The sequence below is a fragment of the Lactuca sativa genome, chromosome 4 (genome assembly GCF_002870075.4).
Source record: "Lactuca sativa cultivar Salinas chromosome 4, Lsat_Salinas_v11, whole genome shotgun sequence".
Lineage (NCBI taxonomy): Eukaryota > Viridiplantae > Streptophyta > Magnoliopsida > Asterales > Asteraceae > Lactuca > Lactuca sativa.
The window spans coordinates 397,862,238-397,879,088 of record NC_056626.2 but is presented as its reverse complement, the minus strand read 5'-3'; the positions used below and the strand labels follow the sequence as shown (position 1 = coordinate 397,879,088).

At 35.6% G+C, this 16,851-nt stretch overlaps 1 protein-coding gene across 1 annotated transcript; it reads left to right on the top strand.

The window, feature by feature from the left end:
* The first annotated feature begins 1,243 nt into the window (after nt 1–1,243).
* Nucleotides 1,244–1,819, top strand: LOC111906777 (uncharacterized mitochondrial protein AtMg00810-like). The gene has a single exon (XM_023902549.1). It carries the CDS (start codon nt 1,244–1,246, stop codon nt 1,817–1,819), a length of 576 nt encoding a protein of 191 aa, XP_023758317.1.
* The last annotated feature ends 15,032 nt before the right edge of the window (nt 1,820–16,851 follow it).

Below are 16,851 nucleotides of genomic sequence, written 5' to 3'. Positions count from 1 at the left end.
TCTCTCTCTATCTCTCTCTCTCTCTCTCCCTCCCTCCTATGACTCCCTTCACTCAAACCAATCGAGTGATCTACATCCATCTATCTGGGAATCTACCACAACCACATCTCTACCCACATCTCCACCTACACCTCCAAACCCAAATCCTCATCTCTCAAACCCCATTACTCAAACCATCACCACATCACCAACACCTCCCACCATACAAGCTCAACCAAAATCCACCCTCCAAACTTATATTTGCCGAAATAAACTAGCAACACCTAAAACACAACAATCACTACCGGAACTACCAAGCATCATACCCACCACACCTATTTCTAATCTGCCACCCCCACCCACCTATACCAAACCTATCCCTCATCCGCCACCCCCACCCACCCATAACATACACACAAGAAGAATGACCGGTTCATCCAAACCCAAACATTTATCCAATCTCCACACCTCTGTTCCCGTCGAACCTCTTCCCCGCACCCCTGTCGAAGCCCTTAACAATCTCATTTGGAACCATGCCATGACAGATGAATTGAACGCCCTTATTGATAATAATACATGGGAATTAGTACCAAGACGTTCCGACATGAACATCATCCGGTGCATGTGGATTTTTAAACACAAAACAAAATCTGATGGACTTCTTAAGCTCTACAAAGCGTGTTTGCTTTGTGATGGCAGGTCACAACAAGTTGGAGTCGATTGTGAAGAGACATTCAGCCCAGTTGTAAAACCAACGACTATTCGCATGGTCCTTAGCATTGCATTGACAAATCAGTGGGCAATAAATCAGTTGGACATCAAAAACGCCTTCTTACACGGGGATTTAGCAGAAATAGTATATATTCATCAACCCATGGGCTTCCGACAACCTTCATTTCCACATCATGTCTGTCGTCTAAATAAGTCCATCTACTGCTTGAAACAAGCACCTCGCGCGTGGTTCCAACGATTCACTAATTATGTCACCACGCTAGGCTTTCACCACAGTGCGTCCGATCACTCCTTGTTTATATACAAACAGGGAAATGATACAACCTATCTCCTATTATGTGTTGACTATATTGTTCTCACCACATCCTCACCAACTTTCCGATAACATCTCTTAACCCGTCTGTCTATCGAGTTTGCTATGAAGGACTTGGGCAACCTCAGCTACTTCTTGGGCATTTATGTCAAACCTGACTCAAAAGGGTTATTTTTATCACCAGATAAATATGCATATGATATACTTCGACGAGAAAACATGGCTCATTGTAATCCTGCACATACCCCTGTGGATACCGAAGGGAAGCTCAGTAGCTCTTCAGGGGAACTAGTTGACGACCCGACAATATATTGCAGGCTTGCTGGGGCATTACAGTATCTCACATTCATACGTCCAGATATCTCGTATGCCATCCAGCAAGTTTGCATGCACATGCATGCTCCTCGGATGTCTCACTTGCATGCTCTAAAACATATTCTTAGGTACGTTAAAGGAACCATTGAGATTGGCATATACTTGCATCACAACTCGGTTTCCACTCTCACTGCATGTACCGACACCGATTGGGTCGGATGTCCTGACACACACAGATCTACATCGGGCTACTGTGTGTTTCTGTGTGATAATCTAATCTCATGGTCAGCTAAACGTGAAACGATCGTGTCTCATTCTAGTACAGAGGCAGAGTATAGAGGCATCGTAAATGTAGTTGCAGAAATTTGTTGGCTCATAAACCTATTTCTTGAACTTCGTCACCATCCGATACGCACATCTCTCGCTTATTTTGACAATGTCGGCGCCATCTACATGTCAGAAAACCCAATCCAACATTAGTGGGCCAAACACATTAAAATCGACATTCACTTCATGCGTGAAAAGGTTCAACGCGGCCAAATCCGGGTCTTACATGTCGCCTCATGTTACCAAATTGCCGACATCTTCCCCAAAGGCCTCCTACGAGCTCTATTTTTGGATTTTCGATCCAGTTTAAGCATGATTCATCCTACTCCTTAGACTGAGGGGGTATATTAGACTAGCAACTCAATTATGTAATCTTTATGGTACCAAAGTGTAAATATTTTATCTATATATATATATATATATATATATATATATATATATATATATATATATATATATATATATATACACACACACACACACACACCCCAATGTAATACAAGGAGAACGATTTGGCCATATTCCATTACATAGACAAATCTTTTACCTTCTAATTGGGAAGTTTTCTTTGAAAAAAAAAAAACTATCAATAATACATTTCCACCCTCCTCCGATGTCACTACCAATTAAAAGGCCTACATAAGTAAGGGAAATTTATTCACTCGACATCCCAAAATAATGGTTATGGAAGAAAGCTCGTCAATTATAACAACACCCAATAAAATATACTTAACTATGTTGATTTTAAATTGTGAAGAAAAATAAAAGCACCATAGATTGTAGATGATATTCCGAGACTTTCTGGGAAATCATTCTCCCAGAAATATGACACTGTTTGTTAAAAAAAAAAAAGAAACACACACCAACAAAATTCGCAGCTTTATTTAATAAGATCTAAAACATGTAAAGCACGTTTAAAGTTTAAATTGAATGGTAAATGATGAGTTTTAGACATTTGACAAGAAGAGCAAATTCAAGGTCTGGTTAATAAGGAAGTAACATTTTAATGTCCAACTTTATTTAATAATGTAATAACATCAAAAGAGGGATGGCCTAGACGACTATGCCATCGTTCATATGATACTTCGAAATGGTGGGAAGAGATGGCTGCAACAAAATCCTTTTCAAATTGAAAAAGAATGTATAACCCGTTTTCAAATGTTCCCCATGCTAGAACCGCCTTTGTTTTTCGATCCTAAATGTGAAAGAAATTGTTAAAAAGTAACACATCAACATGAGAATCTCTAGTGAGTTTACTGATGGTTAAGAGGTTTTTTGTTATTTGGGGAACCAACAAGATGTCAAGTAAAGGAAGATGATTATAATAAGAATTGCCAATGTGAGAACAAGCATTGTTTTACCATTTGCTATGGTGACATAATCGACACCTTATAAGGAGCCTTTGTGTCAAGAATATCTAGAGAATCCGTCATATGATTCGATGCCCCTGAATCAACATACCAATTAGGGGAGTTTGTAGCAACATGTCGTTGATTTTTAAAGGAATGAGCCAAATCGCATCAATGGTTGGAGCATGTTGGGCATAAGCTACAAGACCGGGGCAAGTCAAGGCATAATGACCTTGTTGTCGCCAGATTTGAAAGTCAGGTGGACGACGCCCACGACCATGACCAGAAGTGACACCACCACCACGATTTTTGTTCACACGTCCTCCAGAGGAAACAAAATGTTGTTGATGAGAGATTGTGAAAGAAACTTGAGGAGTTGAGGGACCATGGAGGGATTTGAGGAACAAATCATGACTTTATGCTTGTGAGAGTAAATCTCAGAACAATGAATGAGAATGAAAGGCCCATTAGGTAGTTGAGAACATCTTGAATGAGGGGCCGATACCACACAAAACTAGTGACTTTTATCCTATTCGTCCACCTGGTGACCTATGGCAGAGAGTTGGTCACAAAGGTTTTTGAATTTACGCTAATATTAAGCAGCAAATGTGTCCCCCTTCTGAAGTTTTCGGAGAAAGTAACAGAAGGTTGCACACGTTCTAGTGAATTGTGGTTATAAGAAACTTCAAGAGCTTTCCAGACAGAACAAGTAGTGGTCAAACCTAGAGCCTCTGACATGGCTTCTTCTATGAGTGAAGATTGCAAAATGAGAAGAGTTTGTTGATTAGAGTTCTTCCAGGAGGAGAATGCATCATTGGGAGAGATTTTACCATCGATGATGATGGTTCCCTAAGGATGAGAAATAGATCTATCAATATCTCCAAGAAGACCTTGGTATGATAAGATGGAAAGGACCTGATTTTTCCATAACTCCTAATTTATAGAAGATAGTTTTGTAGTCAGAAGATGAAGGAGGGTTTGAAGTGAGACAGGGCCGCTATCATTTGAGGATGAGCCATCCATTGATGTGGCTAAAGAAGAAAAATGGAGAGGGATTAGAAGGATCAACATTCTTATGTTGATACCATGATAGGATTTCAATCCCAAAAAGTTGTTGATATGAAGGATACAAATACAATATATACAACATAATCTCCTATAATTTATCCTGTAATTAATGAAATAATTGATATGAATAAATAACGAGTATTTACTTTACAAAAATGTGAAGCCCTCAGTTTAAAGGCTATTACATACCATAATCCAACGACTTTTCTTTTTGTAACATAGTATTGTGTTTGGTCCATCTTTTACCCAAAAGGACCCTCCTAGTGCGTGTTTGGCACAAAGCGTTTGGGAGCGTTTCAGAGCTTCTAGCTTCTAGCGTTTGACAAAACGCTCCGTTTTGAACAGAAAGTCATGTTCAACACTACAAGCTTCTAGCGTTTAGTTTAAACAAAATGCTCCAAATCCAAATGTTACTTCACATAGTGTTTTACAAAACGCTACAAGCTACAAGTTACCCGCTACCCACTATAAGTTACCCGCTACCGACTAGTTTTGCCGAACACGCCCCTAATATCTTTAAAAAGTTCTATCATTGATTATGGCTGAAAAACCAAATTAATCTTGTTCATTTGGATCCCTATTCTTTTTACCAAGTGAACGCATGAAAAATCAAAGGCACATCAAACAAATCTAAGTGTTTGATAAAATCATTAAAGTTTTATGCTAATGATTGATTGAATAGTAACCTAGATCGATATCATCTAATGGAACTATGACTTTATTATAATCTCCAAATAAAATAAATTCACTTGTACAATATAATGATATGTGCTTCAATTTCCATATTATGAGTCATACATGTAAATATTTCCTTTAACAAATATCAAGGGATACTATATGCTAAGAATCCCAGCTAATCTACCCCTAGCCGATGAATAAGAAAAATATTTTTCATCTCACCCTATAAGGAGTCAAACATGATATTTGGCAAACAAAAACCCCTAGGTATCATTATCATATATATATATATATATATATATATATATATATATATATATATATATATATATATATACACACACACACATACACACACACATGATGAGGTTACAATATATTGTTATCATATGTATAACAAAATTATAATTCAAAGTATTCTACATTATCTTCTATCCTTCGGTTTACATTCCCACTCAATGTTAACCGGAACAACGTTTAGATTGTATCTTAGACGGTTAAGCATGTTACGAGTTGTTGGCTTAGTGAAAACGACTGTTTACCTGATCATTAGAATATATAAATCGAACATCAAGAGCAATCACAACTACCCTTTCTATAACATAATGAAAACCTAATTCTATATGCTTAGTTCGATAATGAAATATTGGATTAGCTTTAAAGTAAGTGGATCCCTAGTTGTCACACCACAACACCGGCGGACGAGGCAAACACACACCTAACTCCTTGAGAATATATTGTACCCATATTGATTCAGTTGGACCTTTAGCGATAGCTTTATATTCAACTTCTGTCCTCAATCGGGACACACTAGGTTGCTTATGTGAACTCCACGAGATCATATTTGGTCCTAGAAACACATCAATCCTACTATATCTACGATAATCGAAACATCTTGCCATGCCTGTATCTGTGAATATTCTTCACAATCTAGAATTGGAATTTCTGATGTGAATTCCTAAAGTAATCGTGCCTTTTGTATTTCTCAAGATACGTTTGATTGCTTTCCAATGAATATTAGTAGGTCATGAATGATATTGACAAGCCTTGTTGACTGCAAAGGAGATATCTGGTTGTCTTAGTGTAAGATATTGTAAACCACTAACCATGCTTTTGTATCTGAAGACATCATCATGACTGAGAGCTTTTGCATAGTTACGAGCAAGTTTATCTATGACTGACATGGGAGTTGAAACGCTCTTACAATTATCCATGTGAATAAGACGAAGGAGATCAGAAGTATATTTATGTTGCAACAAGTTTATTCCCCCGAAATTGTGAGTGACTTCAATTCCCAAGAAGTAGTTCAACCACCCAAGATCCTTGATTGGAAATGAATAAGACAGGTTATGAATCAACTGATTAACAACCTTTTGTGAAGAACCAACAATGACAATTTCATGTACATGAACAAGCATGCAATTAGTAATGTTCGTATGTTGAATATAAAAACAAAGACGTGTCAGCTTTGGACACTTGGAAACCAAGCTTATGTAATTTGGCACTTAGTCTTGAAAACCACACATGCGGAGATTGTTTCAACCCATAAATCGCCTTTTGTAATTTGCACACATGATGAGGCTGTTGAGGGTTCTCAAAACCCAGGGTTTGTTGCATTAAGACCTCCTCATCCAAAAAAACCTTGCAGGAAAGCATTGCTAATATCGATTTGGCATGTATGCCATCCACAAGAAACAACAAGAGCGAGAATGTGATGCATAGTGGCTGGTTTTACAACTAGACTAAACGGGTCATGATAATCGATGACATGTTGTTGAGTGAAACGACGAGCAACTAGATGAGCTTTATGTTTGTCAATGGAGCCATCCAGATGATGTTTGAACTTAAAACCCATTTACAACTGACAAGATTAACATCAGGAGGCTGTGGAACCGAAACCCAAGTGTGTGTTTTGTAGAGTGCATCAATTTCGGATTTCATGGCTAAATGCCATGTCGGGTTTTAGAGAGCCAGAAGATGATAAGTACGCTCAGCAAAAAAAGCTCGCTTCTTGGGGTTATATCGAACCGTTCCATTAGTATATGTTTTTGGAAACACCTCTCCATTTTGTGCATGTTTCACAGCTCCTTGTGGTGGTGGAGACATATTCGTTGGTTCATCGGTGTTAGCCGAGGCACTAGTGTTGGTAGTAATAGGTGTTATAACAAGAGTTGGAGTGTCAGCACTGACAGCTGGGTTATATTGAGGTGTTGTTGTATGTATTGGCAATATAGGACCTTGTTGTTCGGCTATACTTGATCACTGATTTTGTATTGTTGAGCAGGAATGGGAGCTAGTGGTGTTGCAACTACATTAGAAACATTAGGGCACAAATAAGATAAATCATAATGTTGCATATGGTCATTTATAACTTCTAGTTCTATTTGAGGAAAAGATCCAATTTTGGATGTACATGATGGAGAGTTGGAAACAATTGAGACTTCAAAAGGAAATCATGACTCATCAAAAATCACATCGCATGATATATAAATTCGATCATAACTTTTATCTAGACATTTGTACCCCTTGTGCATGGAGCTATACCCTATAAAGACACACATTTTGGATTGAAACTCAATCTTTCTAGAGTTATACTTATGAAGACTTAGCCAACACGCACAACCAAAATTACAAAGAAATGAATAATCTAGTTGAATATTAAGAAGACGGGTAATGGGTGCAGAATTCTTTATGATACGACTAGGCATGCAATTTTATTAAGTAACATGTAGTTAAAAATGCCTCATTCCAAAAACGAAGACAAAGAGACGAGTGAGCTAGAAGAGTCATACCTGTTTCAACAATATGGTGATGCTTTCATTCAGTCATTCCATTTTGTTATGATGTGTGTGGACATGACACACGATGAGATATACATGGTTGTTGAAAATATTTATGGAGTTTGTGATATTCACCACCCAAATAAGATTGAAATACACAAATTTTAGCATTCAGGAGACGCTCAACATGATTTTGAAAATTATAAAAGATTTGCTCAACATCAGACTTGTGCTTAACTAAATAGATCTAGGTATATTGACTGAAATCATCCACAAAGCTAACATAATATCTAAAACCTCTACTGGATAATTGAGCAGGTCCCCACACATCCATGTAAAAATGCTCGAATGGAGATGAAGTGACATGAACAGACTTATTATAAGGCTATTGATGACTCTTTGGATGTTGACATGCATCACAGAAAGACGACAAATTATTAAAGGAATGACCTAAATTATTTGACTTTAAAATAAACTTGGTAACTATTGAGAAATTATTTAAGGAATGACCAAAATTATTTGACTTTAAAATAGACTTGGTAACTGTTGCAGTAGGATTACCAACTCTTTGATGACACTGATACAGAGACACTTTAACACTGGATGCAACTTAATGAGAAGAACAAAAAATTGGCACCAGATAGAGACCTCATTTGCTTCTATCGAACAAAAGTGTTTTCTTCATTGCCTTGTCAACATGCTATCGCAAGCATATTAAACAAATAAAATTTCACTGCTGGTTGCACTAATAATATAACACATGGAAGCATGGTTGAATCCTCGGGAACACAGTCTAACGGCCAATGCCTGTTTAAATCAAACACATATAAGTCACGACCCGTTTTTTATGAGAAATGGCCCATATTTGGTCTTTTTTAGCGTTTTGGCTCCAGATAACCTCCAGTTATGCACCAAAGACTTTCAAAACTACCGCTCCACTTCAAATTACCTGAAATAGACACCAAAAATGATCAGTATGGGAATTCTTACAAACTACATGAGATGAATATTATTTAAATTTATGCACATGAAAAAGCATAAAAAATGATGCAAAAACGCTAATAAAAACTACTCTAAAAGATGTATAAATTCAAATATCCCCAAGCTTGAACCTTACTTACCCTCCAGTAATAAAAGAGATTAAACATTATAACTGAAATGGAAAAACGTAGATGAGCTAAGAAGAATTTAGACTAAAACTAAGGAAATAACTTTAACAAAAAAATACTTCACTCTTTTTTTTTCACATAATCAGATTTAACACAGAGGAAAGGTCTAATGAAATCACTACCTATACAACACTCTCAATACCATTATTGCTTATTCAAAATTCATATTTAGTAAATCAAACCAAGTTTGAGTAACAATTTTTACGCCGAATTAAATTTTTGAAAACAATGTATTTTTATGAGAAATGGCCCATACTTGGTCTTTTTTAGCGTTTTGGCTCCAGATAAGCTCCAGTTATGCACCAAAGACTTTCAAAACTACCGCTCCACTTCAAATTACCTGAAATAGACACCAAAAATGAGCAGTGTGAGAATTCTTACGAACTACATGAGATGAATATTATTTAAATTTATGCACATGAAAAAGCATAAAAAATGATGCAAAACGCTAATAAAAACTACCCTAAAAGATGTATAAATTGGCATCTATCAAATTTCCCCAAGCTTGAACCTTACTTACCCTCAAGTAATAAAAGAGATTAAACATTATAACTGAAATGGAAAAACGTAGATGAGCTAAGAAGAATTTAGACTAAAACTAAGTAAATAACTTTAACAAACAATACTTCACTCATTTTTTTTTCACATAATCAGATTTAACACAGAGGAAAGGTCTAATGAAATCACTACCTAGACAACACTCTCAATACCATTATTGCTTATTCAAAATTCATATTTAGTAAATCAAACCAAGTTTGAGTAACAATTTTTACGCCAAATTAAATTTTTGAAAACAATGTATTTTTAAAAATAATTTCACGAAAATTCGTTTATAAAACCTTAGCTTGACCGACCCTTCTTTTTTTATGAACTCGTCCAGTAAACGTGGGAAGCTCCATTATGGACATAAAATCCAAGCTTACCCCTATGATTCCACAATCGAGGGATCTATCTCATTACACCACACATCTTCTTTGTCTTGATCAACTCTTTAGATTTAACTTTAGTTGATTCTTGATTTCAACTTGAACTTGACTTGGATTCGACTTTGAATCTCAGATTTCTTCAAGTTGCTTGATGTACCATTTCGAACATATATATTGATTTGGTGCGGATTTTACTTTGTGGGCTACCATATCTTCAATACTTCAAAAAAGATAATAAATTGTTTGGATATAACAAAAGTTCCCTCCAAACCTAAAATGACGCACAAACTATAGGGTTCAATACTACAAGGAAAGAAAAGAGTTATTCAATCTAGGTTCTTTTTAACGCATTTAAGGAAATTATTCCTAAAACACTATTCATTTTTCCATCCCACACTTCCATTGTAAAAATTATTCGAGTCTTATATTGGTTCATATTTCGGAAACTTATAAAGCACTTTCTGATATGAAAATATAATTCTTAAAACTGATTGTAATAAGCCTGTTATTTTCGGTTCCTATCACACTTTATCTTTACAAAGCCATCGAATGTAAATAATATACCCATATCATGTGAAAAAATTTATGAAAAAATAAAAACTAAAAAAACTAGAAATAAAATCTTTTTGGGTTTTTTTATGAATGCAGAAAATAAAAAGGAAAAATATTTCTTTTTTTTTGGATTTTTCGAATTTTTATATGAAAATGAAATGCAGAAAATAAAATGCAAAAAGAAATTTGAAAATTTTGAATAATTTAACCGAAAAACTAAAAAATAGAAATTTTTTTAACTAAAAATGCAAATTCTTATTGTAACCCCTTCCCCAAGCTTAAAATGATGTGTTGTCCTCAATGCTCAGAGATGAAAGAACAACTCAATGAAGCTTATGAAAACAAAAAGTTGCAGCTAGGAACGAACGTACTCGATAGATTTGTAGAAACTCTGATTTCCCCAAGCTTGCTTGGGAACTGCGACCATCTCTTTATTGAAAGCATAAAATAATAAAAACCACTCCTTTGGTTGCCTCTCGGAAATCTGCCTATTTTTAAATACATTGGCTCGACTTTGCCCAACCAGATTATTAACTAGTGTGGTTGGGGCTTCTATAAAGCTCAACTATCTTTCTTTTCACTCCAGATCCCTTCAGATATGGCAAAATTGGTGGATCTAGAACTTGTTCAACAAACTGAAAAGACTTCATATTGTTATTAGGTAAGTCCTTCTTTAGATTTTTTATTCTCTTTTGTTTTTTGATCTTTTTCTTTCCATAAATCTTCTCTTTCTTCTCAGATTTTCTTCTTTTCAGATTCGTATCAGAATTCACCTCTCCTACGTTTTATTTCTCCAAAAGCATTTTTATTTTTATTTTTAGCTTCTGTTAACTTCTTTTCAACAACTTTTTTCTCTTATTTTTTTCCAAAGCTTTCCCTTTTCTAGCTCTTCTGATAAATTTCCGTCAACAAATATTTCTTTGCTGATAATTGCTCTGATAAAAATTTGGAGGTTGATTAAAGTATCTTTGTTGTTGCAATAGTGGGCACATGTCTTTTGGGTGTTACGTATTCAAGCAGATACCACACTGTATCTTTGCAACTACTTTTTACTTCGTCAATAATAAAACAACTTTCGTCAGCTCAGAAATTTGGGACTCTATATGAACATTGCTGACTTCTTTCACACCTCGTGGCTAAGAAGTATACCACTCGTGTTCATTACCGGAATGTTTTGACTCTATTTACAGGTTCTCTATCAGCTCCTGGATTTTTGTTGGTGTCATATTACCTAAGGAACTGCCAGTGAAGCATTTATCAGACGTCATTCCATGGGTGTCAAGCCTTCATAGAAGCAGTTGTACAACTGATAATCATTGATCCCATATTGGGGGCAATGAACCAACAACTTTTTGAATCTCTCCCAGTAGGTGTGTAGAGATTATCTTTTGCCTTGTTTGATAACAAGGATGTCTCTTTTGAGACTCGAAACTCGCATTTCTAAAAAATAACTCTCTAGAAACAACTTCGTGAGTTCAATCCAAGTTGTTATGGAACCAGATCGGAGCTTGTTCAACCATTATCTCGTTTAATCTTTAATTAAAAAGAGGAATGCCCTTAACTTTATATGATCTTCTGTTATAGCATGCACCTTATTTCCTGGACATACCACATGAAATTCCTTAAGGAATTTATGCATGTTTTCGTTTTCTAGACCTCGGAATATGGGAAGAAGATGTATTAGCCTAGATTTGAGTTTAAAATTTTGAACTTCTAGAAAAGTGAAGCAGAGGGGTTACTGATTGACCTCTTCGGTGGCCCATTCTCTAAGAGTCTTCTCGGCTTCTTCTCCTGCATCACTCATGACTGATTTTTCAGATTCTAAAGGTTCAGATTTTTCAGATTGGGTTTCTGAAGAGTATGTTTTCTTGGATTTAACTAAGGATAGTGGAGAGTATGTTATAAAGGTGCTATTAGAAGGTGAAGACGGGGCTACTTTTGGAAAAATATAAAAAGGGTGTTTTGATTAAAAATAAAACTAAAAATTTACATTGAAAATAAACTAAATAAAACTCAGTAATAAAAATGATTTCAGTTCTGCTGCGACTTTCCTAATCATGCAATCAGTCCATATCATTTTATCCAAAATGTATTCTATCTAATTTGGTATTGAGAAAAGCTAACAAGCTCTACTATAATCTCTTTTACCTAGTTAAATTAACCAAAACATGCTCTTTGGTTAACCCTAACTTTGTATTATCTAATTAAATAAGCTCTTAATTAAGATCAAAAAAGTTGCATTTAGTTCTATGTAGAATTCCCAGCAATACTCAATACTTCTCATAAGCTTGGAAGCGTAAAGGTATGAAATTTCACTTTATATCAAAGTTAAATCCCTAACACGACACGAATCTGATACTTGTTAATTACTACTATTTGACAAGAAGAATTACGAATTCTATTAACTAATTATCTGGAATGATAAAACCCTAGCTAGGTGATCAGACTAACAATAATTAAAAATCCAACATTCATTAAGCTCAAAACTGAAACAACTAGATAGAAGCACACAATGAAAACCAAATCTAATAATTGATTACATTAAAATTACTAGTCTTTTACAAAACTGAAAAACTAGGGTTTTAGCTAGACATGACTAAAATTTGATCTAAAATAATAAAAAGAAACATTAAATTACTAAATTTTGCTAAACTAAAAGTGGGAGATCATCCACAACCTTCAGATCTTCAGAAAGTGATGGAAAGTGAAGGAAATCACCTTCTGAAGGGTTTTTCGTCGTCTAGGAACATCTCCCCAATCAAAATAGAGGGTATTAGTTTGGGTAGCAAATAAGGGTTCTGGCAGTAAACAGCGCCCGTGGTTGGGGGAACGGCCCGTGCCAGGTCATCGCAACTTTGAAATCCAAAATAAATCAGAATAACCCAAAATATGGGGATGCACATAGCCCGTGCTTGGGCTTCACATGTAAAAAAAACCCAAAATAATGGCTTCTAGAGGTAGGCACGACCCATCCTTGGGATGCATGGCCCATGCTTCACTGCTAAAATTTTCAAATGCCTAAAAAATTAGAAATCTTCTGGTTATGTTTCGTAAGTAAAGAATGACCCATTTTTTGGTGATAAATAGCCCATATTTGGTCATTTTTTAGTGTTTTGGCTCCAGATAAGCTTTGGTTGTGCTCCAATTATGCTCCAGATATGCACCGAAGACTTTCAAACTACCACTCCATTTCGAATTACCTGAAATAGACACGAAAACATGAACAGTATGGGAATTCTTATGAAATAGATGAGCTGAATATTATTTAAACTAATGCGCATAAAAAGCATAAAAATGATGCAAAATGCTAAGAAAACTACCTTAAGAGATGTATAAAATGGCATCTATCAACCCTTGTCCTTAACAAAGAAAACACTCGAGTGAATTTCATTCAATGCATCATTATCATTTACAAGTTTTTGTGTAGAAAGCAAGTGCTTAATGATTTTTGGAACATGTAAAATATTTCTAAGAGCAAGCGAACGATTATTTAAACCAGGAATCATAGAATGACTGATATGAGAAATATGAAAACATGTTCCATTAGCCACTTGAACCTGATCTTTGCCATGGTAACGGTCTTGAATGGTTAACCGATCAAGGTCACTTGTGAGATGATCTGATGATCTTGTATCAAGATACCAATTTTGATCACTGTTGTGGCTCCCTAAAGTTGCACTATGACCACCACGATAATATGTTGACTGGTATGCATGATTAAATCGATTTCTTCAACTCAAAGCTATATGGCCAAGAATGTCTTACACTTGACAACGTGGTCCTCCACCATAGTTTATGTCATTGCCACATCCACGAACACGACTGCAACGACCACCATAATTACTTTGCTGCTGATTGTTAGACCCATTGTGTCCATTGTTGTTGAAATTTCAATGAGATCCACTTGCACCAACTATTGCTTTCTTTGCAATACTGTTACTAAATGATGAGAACTCCACTGAACCATTTGTAGCAATTGCTTGTGCTTCGTGTGCAATGAAGTATGAGTAGAACTCGAGAAGAGTTATGTATCATTAGTTACTGACCACTATAATAGTTATGAAAAGATCACCATGACTAGGACCTAGAGCAGCAAGAATGTAGCGTATAACCTCTTCATCAGTCATGGGATGCCTGATATTGGCCATGGTATCAGTTAATCTTGTCATCTTTGTTAGTATTCTGATGCACTCATATCACCTTTTTTCTAGTTTAAAGTTGTGTGCATATCTAGATAGAATTACATTTTTGTTGAGAAGAAAACATAGTGTGAAGGGAGGTCCATAGTTGAATCGATGTGTTAATGCATCGGGTGATTTAGGACAATACATCCTTCGGCATTAAGGATAGCAACCCACTGATAATGGCTAGATCTTGGATATAACAGGTTTCGTATTCTGGGTTTGGATATTCTCTTGCATCATTACTAGTTCCAATAGTTACTTTTACAGCAATAGCTGCAATGGTACCATCAACATACCCATATAGTTGAACGCCTCGCAGAATCGGGACACTTGAGTATTCCACAGCAAAATGTTTATGCGGGTTAGCTTACATGTAATTGCAGTGGCCAGGTTTGAGGAATTAACAAAAATGGGTGCCATAGAGATACAATATGAAAGAGAGATGATCAGAATGCCAAAGGAAAGAAGAAAAAGAAGATATGAAGCAGAGCCCTAAAGAGATCAGGCTCTAATGCCAAGTCAAACAAGATATTTGCCACACAAAACCCGTAGGTATCATTATGATACATATATATATATATATATATATATATATATATATATATATATACATACATACATACATACATACATACATACATGATAAGGGTACAATAGATTGTTAGTATCTGTATAAAAAAAACTTATAATTCAAACTATTCTACATTATCTTATATCCTTCGGTTTTTATAAGGCATAAATTTTCCAAAGATATGAATGATTAATATTAGTTCCTTGAACTCCCAAAAAAACTTATATGACGTTTCCAACATAAATCCGGTCGATGATACTTATCACCATTTCTATTACCACATAAATTTATAGACAACAAATTAATTATAAACAATATTTATCTCTTATATTCTTGAGAATTTTTTGAGGTACTTATCATTACCCTTAATATCAACACCTAGAACTTTCCAAATTGCGATCATCCAAGAAATTTTAGTAAATGAAATACCATTCCTTTTATTAGTTATCGAACAATCCGAAGCATTATGCCTCAAATCATGTAAAGGAGTTTCACAAAAACTTCATTTTCTCTACAACTATGCCCATTTTTGGTCGTTACCCACTTATATATTTTTACCATCATCCTTCATACCACCATTACCAAATTTTTTTGCTCATATGTGTGAAATCGGGAAGATAAGAAAGAGTATCTTTTAATCCTGATTGGTGATCCATGCTGAATCCTTCATCACCTGCCCCCATGTTATGTTGTTTTAAGGAAACAACCTCCATCAAGAGGACTTTAAAAGCGAAGTATGGGTGTTTAGTATCTTCTGTCATGTTTAAGTGGAGACAACTAATATTGGTATCTTCTTGAGTATCTTGTCCCTCATCCTCTAACTATATATTAGAAGTTAATATATAAGGAACTGTAAGGGTTTAAAAGGCCACCCTTCAATATTCTTGCATCCATATTCTTAACATTATGGTGTTACTCACATGAAACTTTATCCCATACCTATATTCTTCCATGTCTTTATCTTGAAAATAAAATTAAATCATATAATTAACTACATCCTCTTAATCACTGATGTTAAAATAAGTCATTCCTTTGGTTGAGTCAATGTCTGAATCCTTCATTGATATTGAATTGAGTTGTTTGATATGAGAAACTGATACGAACACGTCTTCATAGAAGACCATGTCTCCTATTTTCTTTTTCCCATTATGCATGCATTTAGTGATAGCCCATGTTTCCTTATTTCTAGGAATTAGTGGTCTCTTTTAGCGCATATTTCTATGATTTAGGTTTCTAGTTTAGTAGTAGTTATAGGTTGCACCTTTATATTCATGTATTACATTCTTTATGAAAATAAGAAGAATAATTGGTTTCTTTTTGTGTTCTTGTATAATCAAATCTCATTCTCTCGTATCTATATTTCTAAGGGGATTATCCATCCATAATTGGCTCTATAAATGGTGCTTTCATTCCCGTTCATCATCCCCCACTCCAGTCAAGATGCGTCCACCGATGTCACTCCACTAAGTATTCATGACCAACTCTATACACTCATCGTTATTTCCACCGCTAATGTCCGTCGTCTCGATGCAATTCTCACCCAAATGGCCACCGTGAACACCCTCATCAAAATTCAAACTGGAACCATGGCCAAAAATCATCCTATGTCCACGTCCGCTCCCACCACCGAATCAGCAACCAAGGTTGCCGCCGCCGACATCCATACCACCACTTTCTCCACCACAATAGTCGTTATTTCCACCGTTGCCTGCAAAACCATTGCAATTTCCCATGTCAACCCAACAACCACTTCTACCATCACAATCACCACCAATCATTAACCACATCACCTTCGCTACAACAACAATTCCTACCGCCGATGATGCCACCCCTGAAAACTACCTACATAAAACTACCGAAAACAATTATGGACAACAAAAACTGCTGCAAAACAATTCCAAACAAAAT